Consider the following 20,213-nt stretch of genomic DNA (forward strand, 5'->3'; position numbering starts at 1 on the left):
AAAAAAAAAAAAAAAAAAAAAAAAAAAAAAAAAAAAAAAAAAAAAAAAAAAAAAAAAACACATAAAAAAATTTTTAAAAATGATTTCGAATCCAGATAATTAATATCACATAAAATACTGGTTATTCCATCAAAAATGTTGCAATCTCGCCCCTCTATATATGCATATCCCCTTTGCCTGAATTGTTTCGGGCTTTCTGCGACAAAACTCTCTAGCACTAATATCTTTCTGCAAGGTACTGTCAATAATAACAAATATACATGTTACTAATTTAAAGGAACAAAAAAGCAGTGTTTACGAAAAAAACATATAATTATTTTTATTGAATATGTAATATTTCTTTATTTTAATATTATGGGCGATATTATCGCATTTTGTTGTGAAGAAAAACTCACTAATTATATCATTTATCATATTTCGTCAATCGAAAAACAGATCGACGACGAAATCACACTAATCATACTCTTCAAAAAAGAGTGACTCAAATGAGTGTTTCGTTTCAAGATTTAATTGTCGTAATAAATAATGTCGGATTTTAAAAACTATATGGAAATCAAAAGTAATAATAGCAAAAAAAAAAAAAAAAAANAAAAAAAAAAAAAAAAAAAAAACGATAGAATCGTTGTCTTAAAAAGTGAATACTCGAATGCACGATTCGAATTTCCTATATCGACAGAAATATATCGGGATAATTAAAAACCAGGTGAAAATCAATAACTGCCGAAAATACAATTGACTCCACATAGATTTACGATACCGTTGACGTAAATTGAACGCGACAAAAAGTGATTACGTAAAGGCGCAATTCAAATTTTACGTGTAAATTTTGGAGAGAAAAAAAAAAAATTTCTTCCCGAAAGAAAAATCTTTCGGCAAGAACTCTTTAACGTTCTGCGACAATATCGCCATGTCGCCGCGATTCTGCCATCTGTACATCTACAACTGACTCCTATTTATAGATGACTGTTAGGATAATCTAGAAAAGAAATAACAAGAACACTTAATAGCATACATTCCATTTTCCTTACATCTGGTAACTTCTGGGAAGGCTTAATCTTACGTATTAAAAAAAGATTAGCTTATAGCTTGAACAGATGGAAAAATAAAAAATTAATTTGCAGATTGAAATTGAAACTAAAAAAAAAAAAAAAATTCAAAGCGCTAAAATTAGTGATAGGAAGAGAGGTATTAGCTTATAGCTTGAATAGATGGACAAATACGAAATTAATTTGCAGGTTGAAATCAAAACTAAAAAAAAGAAAAAAATTCAAAGAGGTAAAATGAGTGATAGGAAGAGAGGTATTAGCTTATAGCTTGAATAGATGGACAAATAAGAAATTAATTTGCAGGTTGAAATCAAAACTTAAAAAAAAAAAAAAAAAAAAAAAAAAAAAAAAAAAAAAAAAAAAAANAAAAAAAAAAAAATCGAAGAGCTAAAATGAGAGACAGGAAGAGAGGTATTAGCTTATAGCTTGAATAGATGGACAAATAAGAAATTAATTAACAGGTTGAAATCGAAACTAAAAAAAATAAATTCAAAGAGCTAAAATGAGTGATAGTAAGATAGGGAACAGAGAAAATGTACATGTGTGAGAACTCAACATTACTGTCACTATTTCAATAATTTTTGCTTTTTAAATTTGTCTTTAATTTCCGTTCAGAGAGAAGAATCGAGGAATAAAGGAACATTTATTTTAGAGAAAAGCGAAACAGATACGGGATGACAGAAAATTCGACTGGCCAAGTTTTCGCTCGGTTATGCGGCACATCGGATCCAACCAAGAAAAAGTCGTCATTATTGGAAAGCAATCGCGATATTCGAGGGAAACATCTCGTTTATCAACAACCGTCCGACGTAAACTTTAAAAGAGAAGAAAACCAAAGGTGTCCGAAGGAGAAAAAAAAAGATTCGGGGGTGGTCGAGAGATATACAAGGAAGAAGACACTTGTGCTGTGACATATGATGATAAGAGTGTCGCTGTCATTTCATTGCGTCGTAATGCCACCCAATACTGGCCTCGTTCGTCACCATCCTTGTCAACAGAGTCCAGATTTTCTGATGGATTTAATGTTCGATTGCCAACAGAAAGAGTGAGAGAAGGGAAAAACTAGTGTCCCCTTATCGACAGCGATGGCTATCGAGGAAAGGGGGCCCAGAGGGCCCTACTAGAAATCCTAGCCATCAATCTACGCCTATTAACCCTGACAGGCTCCTGCCTCCTCACCTTTTGGCCCCAACTCCTTGGGCGAGAGGCAAAAGGTGTTATCGTCGGAGCAATGCCATCAATCAGGCCGACGACGGCCTCTCATTGGCCACAGGGGCGCGTGCCCTGGTCTTTTTTTAATGCTTTTTCTCTTCTGCTCCTGTCTTTAAGCTACCCTCCAAAGCACAAGCTTCTCCGTCTTCGAAGCTCCCCGAGGTCCACAAATTCCCTGTTCAGTGAAAAGAGTCCGGGGCATGCGCCCTTGCTGATGGATATTTATTTTATTTTTTCCCCCTTCTTCCTATTTCTTAAGACATTGGGGCCGCATTAAATAAAGCAATTCCAAAGCGAAGTGGGACCATCAGAAATTGGTCTCTTTTATTTTTCATTTTCAATATTCCCTTTCCCGAAAACTCCTTTTTTTTTCTTTTCACGGTGACAGGGAACGAGTTGCGGATTTACCGATGTCGCGATGCATACGAAGAAACGAAAAAGCAAAGAAATGAAACTGATTACAGTGAAAGTGATAAACCGAATTATAAACTTGCTTTTATCTGAAATTATGTAAAAAGAAAACAAATTTACTCTTAAGAATATATTTCTACAAAATTGTTCTCAATGCAATATTGGTTTTCGCATTATTGATGTTAAAGAAATTGGTTTCTTTTATTTTTCATATTCTATATTCCTTCTCCCTTAAAATCCTTTTATTTTCCCCTTCTTTTCAGTGACAAGGAACAAGCTTCGGATTTACCGACGACGTGACGCTTACGAAGAAATGAAAAACAAAGGAATGAAAAATAAAGGAATGAGAGTGATAAACCGAATTATTACTCACTTTTATCTATCTGGAATTATGCATTCAGACAAATTTGTGCATAATTCTTAAGTATATATATTTCCACAAAACTTTTCTCATTGTATTACTGTTTACATCCGTTGTAAAATGAAAGACTTAAATCATTTAAAGACGATGCATAGTTAATTAGGAATGATAGTAAAATGTGCATTAATCCTTTTAGTATTAATATCTATATGTACGAGCATCAACATATTACATTACAAAATGAATTGTTAAATCATCTTCTACAAAGTAAGAGTAATTAATCAAAACAAATAAAAACTGTTCAAAATAATTATTAAAATGCAATAAATAGCGGTGAACAAAATTATACATCAATATTACACGTATAATATAATCAATATAGTATCTAAAGTATACGATAAAAAGTTTAAAGAAAAAGGTAAATATATTTTGAAATACTGTGAAATAGATCTAGATAATAATAATAATGATAAAAAATAAAATTAAGAAAAAAACAGAAAAGAATTGAAAGATAGGAAAAAAATATTCGAAATAAAATACGTGTTAGAAAAAATCACTCCAGAAATCCATAAGAACAAAGTTAAGAGTATTAAAAGAAAAGAAAAAAATAATAGTAACACTAGGTTGCCTCCTGAAATACCAAGAATCATAAAAAAAAAGAAGCTAATCTTGAATTTTCTTCTGAGAATCAAAATTTTTAGCCATTGAAATGTTATCTTTGTAGTAAAATATTTACTATGTTTTAATTAAATTAAAAAAAAAAATTTAAATTTCTCTAAGTAGGCCTAAAGTTTTAATTTCTTTTTAACTTTAGCAAGAATATAAAACAAAATTTAGTTTTAAAGTTCAAAAATGTAAAGTTTAGTACAATAAAAAAGTGCATTACAAAAAACAACCTGAAGGTTTCTCAGAACTTACAAATGCACTTCTTTTTCTACATGAGTCTAAATATGAATGTGTCAAAAGTTTTATTTTTTCGCGTCAATAAAGTAAATTTACGTATATTCTGGGAGGCTTAAATGTTACATTTGATATAAAATCTTTTTAATGTTACTTAACTTTCTAACTTTTACATTTTTTGAATTTGAAAATTACAATTTGTTTGATACACATGCAGTTAAAAAAAATAATTTGATTAAAAAAAATTTTTTTTTGTAAAAAGTTGTAAAATGTAAAACTACAGTGACAATTAATATAGTGATAATTTTTTATCTACTTTTTTTTATTTACAATAAATAACTTTATTGAGAGAGCAGCCCCTACGAATATAGTATTTAGCTTTTCCTTCTAACACCGTTGAATGCAAAGGAAGAAACGAATGTGCACGGCAGAAAAGCTAAAACTTGTCGCTCATAAAAAAGGTGAAATTATTATTAGGAAGAGTGTGCCGTTTTATCTAGGGATCACATTTAGGCAATCAAGCGTTTATTATTATTATTAATAATAATATTTTTACGAAGAAAGTATAATTTAATTTTCGGGAAGTTGATAAGATTGAGTCTACTCAATTAAAGAAATAATTGTACAAGAAATAATACAAACAGGAAGATCATTTCTTTGCAAATCACAATAGGAAATAATAATAAAAATTGCATTTCAACTGAATAGTTAAACAGCTTTTTTAAAAAAAAATTTAGTAATAAACAAAAGACATTTGCATTTCTGAATAAAAAGTTTTATGATAAATCTTTTTAATCACATAATTACAATTATATTTTCAACAAGTTTGTTGGATGAAAATAATTTTTTTTTTGTGATCTTATACAGGGGTGATTGTGAGCCCAAGTCAAAATTCCGGAAAATTTCTTGAGTTTAAGAAAAAAGTTTAAATTGAAAAAAAAATTTTCTTCCTTTTTCTCAATATTTCTTAGTTTACTTAAAATATATTTAAAATTTTACACATACCTATACCATTTACACATCACATACCTATGATGACCTGGAGAAGTAATTAAAATTTACAAATATGTCTTTCTTTCTTGGGTTTATGATTATAACAACTATTTACTGAAAAAAAAATGAATATTAATTATGAATATAAGCTTATAAAGTATCTCTCTGGCTCTCCTTTACAAACAAATAAAATAAACTGTGTTTTTAAGTTCCACCTTTGAAAATTTGACTTCCGGAAACTTCTGTGATCAATGATTTTTTGAAACGTCTAGACCTTCGATCTCCGGAAATTTCCGGTTAGCGAAAATTCCCGAAATCCGGATTTTTTCCGGAGCACAATCAGCCCTGCTTATAACTTACATTTTTGTCATTCGTATAAATATCTTTTTTGTTAAAAACAAATTATATTTAGTTTACATAAGGAAAATGCCAAGAACATACATTTCATAAGTAAAATTTTAGGTTTATTTTATTTTTTAATGTTTTAGTGCGTCCCATTTTCAATTAACAAAATGCCAAAAATGAATTGAAACGAATATTTGTACGAAATTATTGTCGTTGTGTGTAGTATTGTAATTATTACAGTATTATATTATTACTATTAATATATTACAGTTTTAATATAATATTAATATACATATTATAACAGTATTTATTAATTTTATTTAATTTTGGTAACAGTTGTGACTTATATTTTTTTTTTCTTAGCAGAAAAGGTAAAGCAAGTCTAAAAATGCAGCCTCAATACTTCAATGTACTTAATGCAACCTGAATACGTATACGTTTTCGTCTGATTTTGTAACTTAAAATAGCTCTTTCACGAGCTAATTAGCATATTTGAGGTCACTCCTTCGAACCGTTAAGACGTAAAAAGTAGTACGTGATAATCCAATCATTATATCAAAAGTTATTCAGGATTATCCGTTTTTTTAGGCACTGTACATTCTTTTTATATTTAATCAGTATTATTACGCTAGCTTGATCTTGAAAAGCTTATGAAAGATACAGATTTAGAGTTCTTTTAACAGCCCTTTACGCTTATCACATATTTGATATTACAGTAACACATTTAAAAACAGTTATTAATATATAGAGTTAAAAATTTTAAAGAGGAAAAAAAAACTCTTAGATAAGAGACCAAAAATAGTACGCCGAAACGCGATATCATTGAGAAAGTAAAGAAGAGGAAGGAATTTAATAGTTTAACGGGTAGTACGATAAACTAAATGTTCGATGAAAAGTCGCAGATCGCATCTGATAGGTCAGATAGACACAATATCTCTACTTCAGAGAGCACAGGAAAAAAAAAGAACGAAAAGGTAAGAGAAAAGCTAGAGAGTATAAAGTAAAGAAGTGATTTTAGTGTTCCCAGTACCACCTTCTTTTAGGGATTTTTTTCCCCTTTTTTTCTAAATATTTTTTGCAACTATTTCCACTCCCGTCCACCTTTTCCTTCTCCAGGGCTTAATGGTCACTACTCTGGTTTCTGCCATTAAGCGAAACTTTCTTTGTTTTGTTTTGACTCGCTTTCTTCCAGATCGAAAAATTTTTCATTTTTTCCCTCATTTCTTTATTTTTTTCCCTCCTTTATTTCCCCAGCTGAAAATCCCTAGAAAGGTAGATGCAGAAAAGAAAAGGGATTCAAAGGCTAACCAGATTTCATTAGCAGACATATGTGGTAGGGATTTTTTACGCCTTTAGGTCGTTCATCAATTATACAGTTGGTTATACATGAGATAGCGTCTTTATGGGTACTTCAGGTCTAAAAAAAAAAATCGGAAAACAATGCCCATGGGGAAAAAGAAGGTCGAAATATTAATTTTCAACAAAAATGACATTGCAGTTTGAGCATTAAGCTACTAAACTATCTGGTATGAATCTCAGTTTATTACTGCTTTTCGAATCGAAATTACAAAACTAGGATTTTGAAATGGATGAATAATGGATGGATTTGGAGTTCCAAATTGTAGAACAGTTTTAGAACAGCTTGTGTCTCTAGCCCTAGGGTTGGGTGTCTTCGCTGAAAACGACATCAGGAAACAACTGATTGCTTAAGAAGCATCCTATTACGCAGACTTCAAAATATCTTAGAAGACCAAAAGGCAAACTCAGAAATATTGTATATTTAACAAAATTTGACTAACTATACAATATTTCTGAGCTTAAGACCAAAAATCTTAAAAAAGCAAACTCATAAATAGTGTATATTTAATCATTTTAACAAAATATATAATATTTCAAAGTTTTGTGTTAATACCAAAAATCTTTGAAGAAAAATTCTGGAATATTGCATGTTTAATCAACTTTGACTAAGTATATAATATTTCCGAGTTGGTTTTTAAGACTAAAAATCTTGAAAGCAAAATCTGAAATATATAACATATTTAGTTCATGTTGACATTATATACACACATATGTATTTCACCGTCATAAATAATAGTGGTCCTAATTAAAAGAGCAAGTTTTCATTAGGACTAGAGAAACTTTATTTTTAAAATTAAATCCATGAAAATCTGTTACAGTGGCAGTATATAATGTTTAGGCAGATTGAAAGGTATTTAAATCTCTAGGAATGGAGAGCTAAAGTTTCATTTTCAAACATTAAAAATGTAAATTTTAAATGTATTTTTAAAGATGGTATAACTCAAATTTTAATTTCTTAAGAGCAAAAATATAAAATAACAATTAAAAATTTTTTTTATTAAATGTTACATTTCATACAAAATTTTTAATTTAAACCTATGTCTAAATATAGGGCTAGATTAAAGACTGCCTAACTTAAAGATTGGTTCGAAAAAAATATGCAAATTTTTTAATGAAAACCAATGTTTTTAATTAGATTTCGGGAGACCTAAATGTTAAATTTTATAAGTAATTTTTTTTCCTGTTTTTTTACCCTCGATACTTTACATTTTTGAGCTAAACGATTAAAATCTTTCAAGTATTAAAAAAATCAAAATTTACGTGTTTGATCCCAAAAAATAAAACTTGGATTAAGAATTAAATCTTTTTCAATTTGCCTGAAATTTTTAGTAAACACATTTCTTTAATTCTTAACATTCATTCATTTCTTAACTTTACTAATTCTTCCACAACAACGATTCCCAGATTTTCTCAAATTAACATTCATTCAATTAATATAATAACCAATATATTTTAGAGAAACGAGAAACTTAAGAAGAATTGCTGTTCATCTTAAACGTACGTTTTCAATTCCTCAACGTATATTATATAGATATATTTTTAACAGCATTTACTCATTTTACAACATTCATTAATTAACATTCATCATTATTCTATCAACTAAATGAAAAAACTTTTACATTTATGATGACTTTAAACGAACGTTTTTAATTCCCAAAAATTCTGGACTGATTATCTCAACAAAATTTTCAAACAACATTCATTCTTTTCTCAGCAACATTCACCACTTTTACAAACATATATCAATCGACATTCATTGCTATTTAATCTAATAATTTAAATATTTTCAAAGGAATTAAATTACCGCAAAATTTGGAAGTGATTAACTCAACTCAAGTTAATGCAAGACATTCAATAATTTCAAACAATATCCATTTATCTCATAACAACATTCATTCCATTTACAATATTCATCAATTACCATTCATAACTATCTAATCCATTAATTAAAATATTTTTAAATAAATTTAAAAATTCGTAAAAAAAGCGTTTTTAATTTTCCATCATGCAAAATTGAATATCTAAACATAAACTAATTCAAACAATTATAAATTTAAACAACACTTGTTATTTTTTAATAACATTCAAAAGTTGACATTGTCATTTAATCTAGCAATTAAAGTGCTTTTAAATAAATTTAAAAAAACTTCAAACGAGCGTTTCTAATTCCTCCTCATTTCTAACCGATTACCTAAACACAAACTATTTCAACGTATTCATTATTAACAAATATTCATTTATTATAAAAATTCATCACTTGACATTCATTATTATTTAAACAAATAATAAAAATATTTTTGAATAAATTTAAAAACTTCAAACGAGTGCTTTTAATTCATCAACATTAGAACTAATTATTTTAAAAAAATACTAATTCAACACGTTCATTAATTTCACACAACATTTATTTCTTATCGACATTCAATACCTTCACAACACTCATCAATCAACATTCACTATTGTTTAATCTAATAATTAAAACATTTTAAATAAATTTAAATGAACTTTGAATGGGTGCTTTAAATTCCTCAATATTTCCAAATGTTCACTGTAAGCAAATTCAACACATTCAAAAATTTTACAACATTCATTCATTTTTCAACAATATACATCACTTTGTATTCATTATTATTTAATAGAAAGATCAAAAATATGCTTAAATAAATTTTTAAAAAAAAACGGGCACTTTTAATTTCTTACCATTTTTATAGTGATTACCTCAATATAAACTAAAGCAACACATTCGTTGATTTCAAACTTAATCTAACAGTTTATACATTTTCTTAATCAGTCTTACAATCAAAATATTTTTAAAAGATTTAAAAACATCAAACAGGCATTTTAAATTCTTCAACATTTCTAACTTATTATCTAAACATAAACTAATTCAGCAAGTTCATTATTTTCAAACAATATTCATTCATTTCTAAACAACAATCATTGTCATTTGATCTATTAATTAAAATTTTTGTATAAAATTTAAAACAAAAAGAGCGTTTTGAATTCTACAACATTCCGAGGTAATTTTTTTCTTCAATTGCTTGATACAAATCGCATGAGAAAGAAGAGAGGGGAGGGGGTTGAGAGAAAAAGGACGATAGTTTACAAGGAATTGAGCAGTCACAATGAAAAGAGACAACTGAAAGAATTCTTCAACGGAGTGGCAAACACTCCCTTGTCTGTGAGAGACTCTCTATAATAAAGAGGAGACTTTATCCTTTGGTCTTCATTATATGAGGCTCTTTCTCAAAGCGTATACTTTATCGAGTGGCCAATAACGGCCTGCCAAGTGCCGAAGCACAGTAGAAAAAGGTGTTACGCTGGGAGTCCGGAGCAAAAACGGGAGAGACCAAAAGGGGAAAAAAGAGGAGTAAAGAAAAACAAGGAGCAAAAAGCAGTAAACCTTTAAAGACTGACCGGGCGACTCCAATCCCATTATCTAAAGACGCGGATGCAAGTGACCACAGCTGCTACGCGACTGCCGAAATGAAATTTCTGGATGGACCAGCTCTAGTGAGAGAAGTCCATACGGGGATAATAATAATAAGGAGAGAAAAAATAAAAGCCAAGTACCGGAGTGGCGAGCAGTAGTTAGAGGGTGGCCAAATGCACCAAAAGAGGCAACAATGGCTTTTCCAGCGAGTGAGTCGCGCGGACAATCACGTCTACGGGCGCGAGGAGACACGTGAAAAATATGGCTTTCATATCCGCCGACATAAGGGTCATAAATCTCTAGGGGATATATATTTTTTTTCCTTCCAGAATGGACATCGAGGGACCGGGCTGATATTGCCCAACTGGACGCTGTAAATTAACACTCACCCTATTCCTATTTACTTGACAGAAAACGGATGTGATTGAAAAAGAATATTTATCGGCTGGATTTAGATGAGACACAAGGTTTAAAAGATTTTTACAATTGCTGTGCGCCACGAGGACTATGCCCAGAGTCTAAAAAGAGGCTTCAGTATTAATTGCTCTTATTCAATATTTAGTTCAATATGTTAAAACTGGTCTGAGATTTTCCACAACTGAAAGCAATAAATTAACACCCATCATATTCCCACTTACTTGACAGCAAACGGATGGGATTTCTAGAGAATATTTATCGGCTAGATTTGGATGAGACACGAGGTTTAAAAGATCTTCACAATTGCTTTGCACCACGAAGACTATGCCGAACGGCTAAAGTATTAAATGCACGATATTCTCCATTTCAATATTAATTAAAATACGTTAAAACCGGTCTGAGATCATCCAACTGCATGTCATAAATTAACACCCATCATATTCAGTCGCAAACGGATGGGTTTTCTAGAGAATATTTATCGGCTAGATTTGGATGAGACACAATCTGAATTTTACAATTGTTTTACACCACGAAGACTATGCCGAACGCTTAAATTAAACAGTGCACGATATTTTCCATTTCAATATTTAATCAAATATGTAAAGACCGGTCTGATATTGCCTAATTTGACGTTATAAATTAACGCTCAATCTATTCGTATTTACTTGACAGCAAACGGATGTGATTGCCAAAGAATGTTTATCGGCCAGATTCGGATGAAATACAAGGTTTACACCATTCTTACAATTGGTGTGCACCACAAAGATTATGCTGAGCATCTATAAGAAGGCTTCGATTTCTAAATTTTATTGATGTATAAAAAAACCCTATTCGTATTTACTCGACAGCAAATGGATGGGATTGTCAGAGAATATCTATCGACCAGATTTGTATGAAATACAAGGTTTAAATGATTTTTACAATTGCTATGAACAACAAAGGCTATGCTAAACAAATATTAGGAAATTCATGCATTAATTGCACGATATTCTACTTTTCAATATTTTATTAATGTATATAAAAACTGGTTTGATGCTGTCTGACTAGATGTTAAAAATGAACACTCACCCTACCCGTATTTACTTGACAGCAAATGGATGGAGATTGGAGAACAAAAAAATTATTTATCGGCCTGATTTGGATATACACAGATACAAGTCTTGCATCGATACAAGTTTTAAAACTATACTGATGCAAGATATAAAATGACATAACCAAGAGCTCTAAAAGATACTTAAGGAGATAATGTACAAACTACTTTCGTACAATCAAGTAATAAATTTAAAAAAAAAATTCAACAGGAGCATTCAAGAAATGGATTATACATAATTCTTGAAAATTTTATACATAATTGTATTTCTGCTTTTGTTTCGCTCATAGATTATGATTCGCTTTTTGATTCGCTCATATGATTCAAAAAACTGCAGGTACTAAATGAATAACTTTTTTAAAGTACTTACCCACGATACAGAGTCGAATGCCTTCATCAAATTCTCTTTCACTGCTACTTCCTCTTCGTATCCGTTTTTCTTTGTGACCTGAAAACAAAAATGTATTCATTTAAACAAATAAAATAATAATTATGAATTTTCATTTAATTTTGTTTATTTCGGAGTAACATTAAAACAATTAAGAAAAGCATTCGAAAGTTCAATTTATTGTCGATTTCTTCTTATAACAAGAAAAAAATCGATAATTAACTTAATAATCAATGATCACTAGTATTATCTATGAAATAAATGATGAAAAAAATCAAAAGTTGAATAGTTTGTAATCAGTCACAAACTATGTATCCAATTAAATTTCAGCATATTGAAATCATGTTATTTTAATGATCAGTAGGCATTATAAAAAATTGAGCAAGACATAGAAACTGAGCAAAAACATGTATAATAAACACTTTAAACTCATGATTAAGAGTGTTGAAATCAAAGTTCATTCGTCCATTAATAGTGTTGAAATCAAAGTTCATTAAGAGTGTTGAAATCAAAGTCCATTAAGAGTGTTGAAATCAAAGTCAAATCATATTGCAACCATGCTCATAAAGCAGAATTAAAGTTTAAAGTTTTCCATCTTCGTTTATACTAAATAAATAAAATAAAAATTTTGTTTTTAATGTTCCCTCTTGCAGCATAAATATCACATACAGCATATCACAGCCATAAATATTAGTATTATACAGAAAAAAAAAACACTAAGTAAAAGTTGATAAATTTTGTTTAAAAATTTATAAATTTACATTGAGCTTAACTGCTACGGTACTTATAACATGCAACAACATGTTAAAAGTTAGGTAAGCGATATGTTTTAAATATATAAATAAAAGTCATTTGAATCGAGTTAAGTGTCATAGTGCAAATAAGTCAGAAATGGTTGAAGTGCTGCCAGTTAAGTTTTGCCAATTCACGCATCGTGGACAAGCTTAAAATTAAAAGATTTAGACTTAAATTAAAGATAAGACTAAATTATCTTCGGACAAAAATAAATATTTTATCAAAGTTGTTTAGTTCATTATTGCAGTAGAAACTATATGCCATATATGATTTAGATTTTTGAAGTACTTTGTGGTAAAAAAGGTACACTTTGTGGTAAAGGTAAAAACATGAGAAATTTCGTAAGTTGTCAACAAAGTATCAAGTTTAAGTTTTATAGTGCAATTAAATCAATAATTATTGGAGCATTACCTGTTCGGAGAGAATTATTTAAATTTAAATTAATTAAAAATTTCACATTAATATATTTACTAAATTATCTTTCGACAAGGATAAATACCAAATCAAAATTTTTTTTATCATAGCAATAGGAACTATATTCACGATATTTAGATTTGCAATATTTTGTGGAAGCAAAGAAAACAAGAGAAATCTCATGAGCGATCAACAAATTATCAACCTTAAATCTTACAGTGCAATTAAGTCAGTAATAGTTGAAGTATCGCCTAGTAAGTTTAAGCCTAACAGTGCACTTAAACCATAGATAGACGAAGAATTGGCAGTTCTTAAGTCTTATAGTGTAACTAAATCATTAATAATTGTACTGCCTGTTCAGTTTAAGCCTTATAGTTCACTTAAATCATTAATAGTTGAATTGTCAGTCAAGTTTTAGACTTACAGTGCAATTGAGTCAGTAATAACTGCCTGTCAAATAGGTTCAAGATTTACAATGCAAATAAATCATTAATAGTCGAAGAATTGACAATTAAATTTAAGTCTTACAGAGTAATTTAGTCAGAAATAATTGAAGTAATACCTGCTAAGCTTAAGTCTTACAATGCAATTAATCTAGTAATAATCGAAATCGTATCCGTTAACTCCAAGTCTTACAGTGCAATTAAGTTATTTATGGTTCAAGTATTGCCTTCTATGTAAGTTTGGGTTTTATAGTGCAATTAAGCTAGTAATTGTTGAAATATTGCAAATGATAGAACTAGATATGTTTTATTCAATAAGAAAAAAAAATTCATATAGATTTCTATAACTTACATGCCTTTTTCGATTAACAGACTGAGGAGGGTTGAGAGAACACGCAAGAGGTAAAAACAATAAGACAAAAGGGGATCCTTGTTTGCTTTTCAGTGTGGCACGAAATGGCCAACTCGAAAAGAGACCTTCGCCACTCAAATATTTGCCTTCGAGTGGCCCGATCATTTCTATATTATTATATGCTCCTATCTAAATAGTCATTTCTCCAGGAAATACGACAGGCAGCCGAAGCGAACAAATAAGCTTCTCCAGAAACTGATTCCTATCGTAGTCGGACACGGACAGGACATATCCGTGCAACTTATGACCAGTGGCGATCGGGCGGATCATTCTACTGTCCGGATCACCATGAAGTTAATATGTGATAAGGATGCACGCGATTTGTATTTACGATCGCATTCCCGGTAAATCATCTTCTTCTTCTTTCTTTATCCGGGAGAGAAAAGGAAGGAAAAAAACAGGAGAAATGGAAGATCTCCTTTTTTTTTTATTCGTGGTTTCGCTTTCATATTCGTGATAGAATGCCATGATGGACTGCGACAAGAGTTTCATTGTGTTTTCTTTGTGGGCGTTACAATGGAGACTTTCACGATCACTATTTTCGGATTATGAAGAGGGTAACAAATGAATGAATATGGCGACAGTGAAGAGCAAATTGTAATGATGGATGGACACTCGACGGGATGGACACTAACAATTCAAGAAAACCATTTATTGGGTTGGAGATTAAATTCTTCCTTCCACAAATGAGTAAGCTGAATCAATAAAGAGACTCACGAACAGTTATATTGTTTGCATATAATGGTGGAAGAATAATTGTCGAAATAGAAGAATAGTAGAAAAATAATAGATGAAGAAGAATGTCACTGATAATTGCTATAAGAATCATTAATTATCAATAAGAAATGTATAAAGGACAACTTTGAAAAACAGTTTAATCGAAGAAATAATATTTTTTTTGCTTTGTTTTTTAAGGAAAAGTTTGAAATATGCAATTTCTTAAGAAGCAGTTTGAGATCAATAATTTCAAATTACAAACGGTTTTTTGCAAAGATGTGTAATTTTAAAAATTCATAGGAAAGTGTTTGTGTAACCACACAGCACATTCTTGTAGTTCTACAATGAACGTAGAACACGAATTGAAAATAGACATTTATTTCTTAGTCTAAACTTATTGACAATAATTGGTTTATTTATTTTAATAAGACATTTAAAAATATTTTTTTCAGTTACTAAATTAAATTATAATATGATCTTAAACCTATGTTCTTATATCTTAAGCATATGTCCAATATCTGTATAAATTTTCGAAAGAGCCGTCTAAAAATGACAACTTAAAAAAAAGAAAAAAAAAACTTGAACCTCAGCAAAATTTGAATTTGAAAAAATGTTTAGGATCCTATTTATTCTTAATGCAAGTTCTTTTACAATCAAGAAAATCAAAGTAAGTTGAGTTGAGTTTCCGTAATTGTCCAAAAAGACGGCTTATTACTTGAAAGGGTAAGGTAGTTTTTTTAAGGGTGTCACAAACTGTAAATACAATGATTATGCTAAAAAACTTAAGGTTTGTCAATTATGGTGAGTTGATAAGGTCAAATAAAGAAGTCATACTCCGGATCTTAAAATGGAAATATTCATTTATCCATAATAAAACTTAACTGAACTGTTTTTAATATCGGTTAATGTCCAAAGAAAAGGTTCTTCGAAAAATAGGAAAGTTATTCCGGAGTCTTACAAAGTTTTTATATTTCTTTTGGAAATACAAGAAAGTTAATTCGGAGTCTTACAAAGCTATTATATTTTTTTGGAAATATAAGAAAGTTAATTCGGAGTCTTACTAAGCTTTTATATTTTTTGGAAATATTGGAAAGTTTTACCGGAGTCTTACAAAGCTTTTATATTTTTTTAGAAAAAAAGGAAAGTTAATCCGGAGTCTTGCAAAGCTTTTATGTTTTTTTGGAAATACGCTTTTAAAAAAAGCGAAATTGAATTATGCATTTTAAATTAACTAAAAAATCATACACTGCTAAAAATATAAGTTCATATTGGATTGTATGAGGGCCTTGAGTAATGGGCTTAACTTCACTTATTAAAAAAATGGAATTAAATTCACAATGATGTTCATGAAAGCCATCTATCTTATCTTAAACTAGTACGCCTCCTTCTTGTTTCTGCTGTCTAACAATTGACACAGCAATTTAGAAAATATATATATAAAAAAAGCAATACATTTTTTGATTTTAATGTCCTGTATCTAAAAATGATGTCACCCCTCTATTCAAATAAAACCTTCATANGCTACACTGGACATTTGAGATCTAAAAGTTTTGTTTAACCTAGAAGATTTATTTCACCCTTAATTAGGTAACTTCTAAATCCAAATTAAAACGATATTCAAGTGAATCAAGCTGTTAATGTCCAAAAGAGAAGGCTCATTTCTTCGAAGGGTAGGACAGTTCATACCGGGTTTCACAATCTGTCATGGCAATGATTGTGTTTTACGTTATGTTACAATGTTTGCGTCTTAATACGATTTAAAGTATCGCACAATTTTGAATCGATTTTTCCGAGAATCTATTCTGAACCTTCCGAGAAGCTACACTGGACATTTGAGATCTAAAAGTTTTGTTTAACCTAGAAGATTTATTTCACCCTTAATTAGGCAACTTTTAAATCCAAATTAAAACGATATCCAAGTAAACCAAACTGTTAATGTCCAAAAGAAAAGGTTCATTTCTTCGAAGGGTAGGACAGTTCATCCTGGGTTTCACAATCTGTCATGGCAATGATTGTGTTTTTGGGAAAAAAAGGTGGAATGGAGCAATTACGGGCAGCCGCCACACAGCAACCATTACTTGAAAAAGGCACACCAGGCGGCAGAGATGTCTTTAGAGTTTTGTCACGGTTTCCCCAGTCGGCCGATGGAGGTTTTTTACGACCAATAACATTTTATACAAGGATTTTTTTTTCTTCACAACCTCTTTTAAACCAGTGACCGAGAAAGAAAGGACCTAATAAAAATCACATTCATGAGCGACGGCTGGCTACGGCAATGGTGGCGACAATTTCCTACCAGCCCCTCTCTACAGCACCCCCACTCCCACCATGGATATTACTCTCGCCATAGAATGGACGACAGCACTGACCAGAGTTTATAGAGACTGCAATGATAAAGCTGCTTTTTTCTTAAACTGTATATAAGCAAACACTTTTAAGAGTGTCTTTCATTTCTAGCATTTTTAATGCTTTTTATTAAGATGTCCAATTAAACATATTTATTTCTTAGCTTTATAGTGTGAAAGATATCTATGCGCCAGTATACGTATGCTTCTAAATGCATGAGCCATTACAGGGTGCGTAGCAAAATTATTCAACAAAAAATAAGCACCTTTTAAGCACTTTTCAAGCACTCAAAAAATATTTTTAAGCACTTTTGTCAAAAATCATGAAATTTTGAAACATGTATAACGAATGGCGTTTTCATGTGCTACGGACTGACAATATGCCGAAATAGATTGGGGTTGAATTAATTGTGAAAACGTTGAATANTTTTTTTTTTTTTTTTTTTTTGCATAATTCGTTGCGAAAATCAACATGGTAAAGGAAAAATCTCATTTTGAAAAAGGGAAATTTGAGCACTTTTTAAAAACACCCAATGAAAAAAGCACCTTTAAGGGCTTTTAAATATCGAAAATTGAAAATAAGCATCTTTAAGCACCTTTTAAAAAAGCTACGCACCCTGCATTAAAATTTAAAAACTTTGGAACTTGTAATTAAAGTATCATAACATTACCTTGTTAATTGAGAAGTTTAGCAAATAAAAATAAATTTGAAATAACTATAAAAAAAGACACACATATTTAAAGTATACGACAAAAGTTATTTAAATAGTACGACTATTGTCAGGCTAACTGACAAAATATCCTGTACTTTCTAATCAACATAATACTTTATTACAGCGAACCCATATAACTTTATGCTAATTAGAAGATATATCATTCATTGTTTAATGAGCCTTATTTCTTTCAGGCAGTTTGTTATAAATTCAGAGTAGTGAAGGCTTATTCCAAATAGTCTTATTAAAGGTTTATTGTAATAAGTCTAAGCAAGCTATTTCAATATGCAATTTTTAGCGAATTTTCTAATTAGTCCAGGACTGATTCCAATAAGATATGAGTAATATTATAAAATACTGCAATTTTCTCAATAAGCCTTGGTATTCACAAAATGTCGGTGACAGTTGAAAAAGACCAACTTTTCAAATAGCCTATGACACATATAAAGGAGAAAAAACATTAAAAGTTTTTAAAATTTACCTTTCAGTTTCAATAATTTTGTCTGAATAGTGGGGTATTCTGCGATTTTTTTTTGCTTTTAAACATTAATGTTTTATTCCAATTAGAAATAAAAAAAAATATTTAAAGCTAACTTATCAGTATTCATGAACAGTAATTTAAGCATTTGATGGCGAAAAGAATTTGAGATAAAATTGTCTGTATTAAATAAATAATCCCAAGAAACTGAAGTGGTAAGATATTAACTGATTAAAAACATCATGTCTTTCAAAAATATATAAATAGAAAATATTAGTCGATTTGTTGCAAGTGCTCAAACACCGGCGCTTATCTTCAAGACTTGCCAGCGTGAATGAGAAGAAACAGAAGTGATTTGAAATTTGTACGTAAAATTGCCAATGAAAAATGGGAAAAATAAATTCCTTTATCTTTCCATTTTTCGTTGCCAACTGGTTTTATGTTTCAAATCACTTTTGTTTCACAGTCACGTCTGCAAGTTTTGAAAGTAGGCCCCTGTTTTTAAGCACTTGAAATATATCAACTGTTTCCTATTCATATGTTTTCGAAACGAATGAAATTTTTAATCAGGTAAACTAGTCTGTATTTTTTAATCGAGCTGTTTTTTCCTTTTTAGAAAAAAAAAATCTAAGTAACAATAAATCTTTTATAAAAACAATTTAAAGTAAACCGCAAATTTTTGATCCCACCGCTTCTGACTAAATTATCCCAAGAAATTATTAAACAAATACAAGATTCCTTTACAACAAGTGACAGCCGGCCTTGTAGCTACAGAAGCAGAGCAAAGGAAAAGGAATTATTTTAATTGCAAAACTTCTGTCCAGGATATGAGTCATATCGGAGATGGAATAAAAAAAAAAGTCATAAAAACATGGAGCGCGGTCTCATTAAAAATGAGAAGTTATAGAGCAGCAAGCAGACTGTTGCATGGCCGTTAAGATTTGATGCATTGGAATGGGTCTTTCCATGTAAGGGGTTATTTCCCCTTCCAGGAGCGTAAGTTATAATGGAAGGAAAAGAGAAGAGGAGAAGGAAGATTCCGATGAATAGTTAACGACTCAATCTTGCTTAATGAGGCCTGTGACTGACTTCCGAGCGCAGCAAATGGGTCTCACGTGCTTGGAAGCATAGATACTTAATACTATTAGCTCATCTACTCCAAACTCACCTTAATTTATAAGGGCGCGTATGAAGCACCTCCCTTCACCTTCCAAATTCCTTCTCCCAGATTCAGTCCTCAAGACAGTTACTGATGCAAGGCCTTTTCCGCCTAATGGGCACTCTCACTGGATACACGCATTAAACAGAGCGCCCATACATTTTAATGCTCGGCCCACTCCCACCACCTAACAAAGGGCATAAATGAATTTTGATCTGATTTTTCTTACTGCGGTAAAAGATATCTCGTGTTTAAACAAAATGACCGTAACTGTATTGGTCTCTAGGTTAACGACCAAAAACCATTATTCTCCGACATTAAACGAAGTTACATTTTGTTCCCTAATCACTATGTATTTTAAAACTCCGAGTCGCTATTAATAAAATAAAACTCAACAATTTTGTACTTGTATACGTGGCAAGTGAGAATTCGCTGCATGCAGCACAAGAATAATTCTTTTGTAGATTATTTTGCTTTTAGTAGAACACATATTCTTGAAAATATTGAACAGATACTTCGTGCACGTGACAAATGAGAATTCGCTGCGTACAGCATAAGAATAATTCTTCTGTAGACTATTTTGCTTATAGTAGAACACATATTCTTGAAAATATTGAACAGATATTAAATTTTGTCTTCGTGCAGGTGGCAAATGAGAATTCGCTGCGTGCAGCATAAGAATAATTCTTTTGTAGACTATTTTGCTTTTAGTAGAACACATATTCTTGAAAATATTGAACAGATATTGCATTTTGTATTCGCGCACGTGGCAAATGAGAATT

At 30.4% G+C, this 20,213-nt stretch overlaps 1 protein-coding gene across 7 annotated transcripts in view; it reads right to left on the reverse strand.

Moving 5' to 3' along the window:
• Positions 1 to 20,213, reverse strand: part of LOC107438772 (POU domain, class 2, transcription factor 3) — a 545,522-nt gene that overhangs the window by 159,357 nt on the left and 365,952 nt on the right. For all 7 annotated transcript variants that reach the window (XM_021144690.3, XM_043040146.2, XM_071180569.1 and 4 more), the window contains one exon: positions 11,938 to 12,015. In XM_021144690.3, the coding sequence (XP_021000349.1) occupies positions 11,938 to 12,015 (78 nt within the window). The remainder of the gene's footprint in view (positions 1 to 11,937; positions 12,016 to 20,213) is intronic.

Source organism: Parasteatoda tepidariorum, chromosome 5 (genome assembly GCF_043381705.1).
Source record: "Parasteatoda tepidariorum isolate YZ-2023 chromosome 5, CAS_Ptep_4.0, whole genome shotgun sequence".
Lineage (NCBI taxonomy): Eukaryota > Metazoa > Arthropoda > Arachnida > Araneae > Theridiidae > Parasteatoda > Parasteatoda tepidariorum.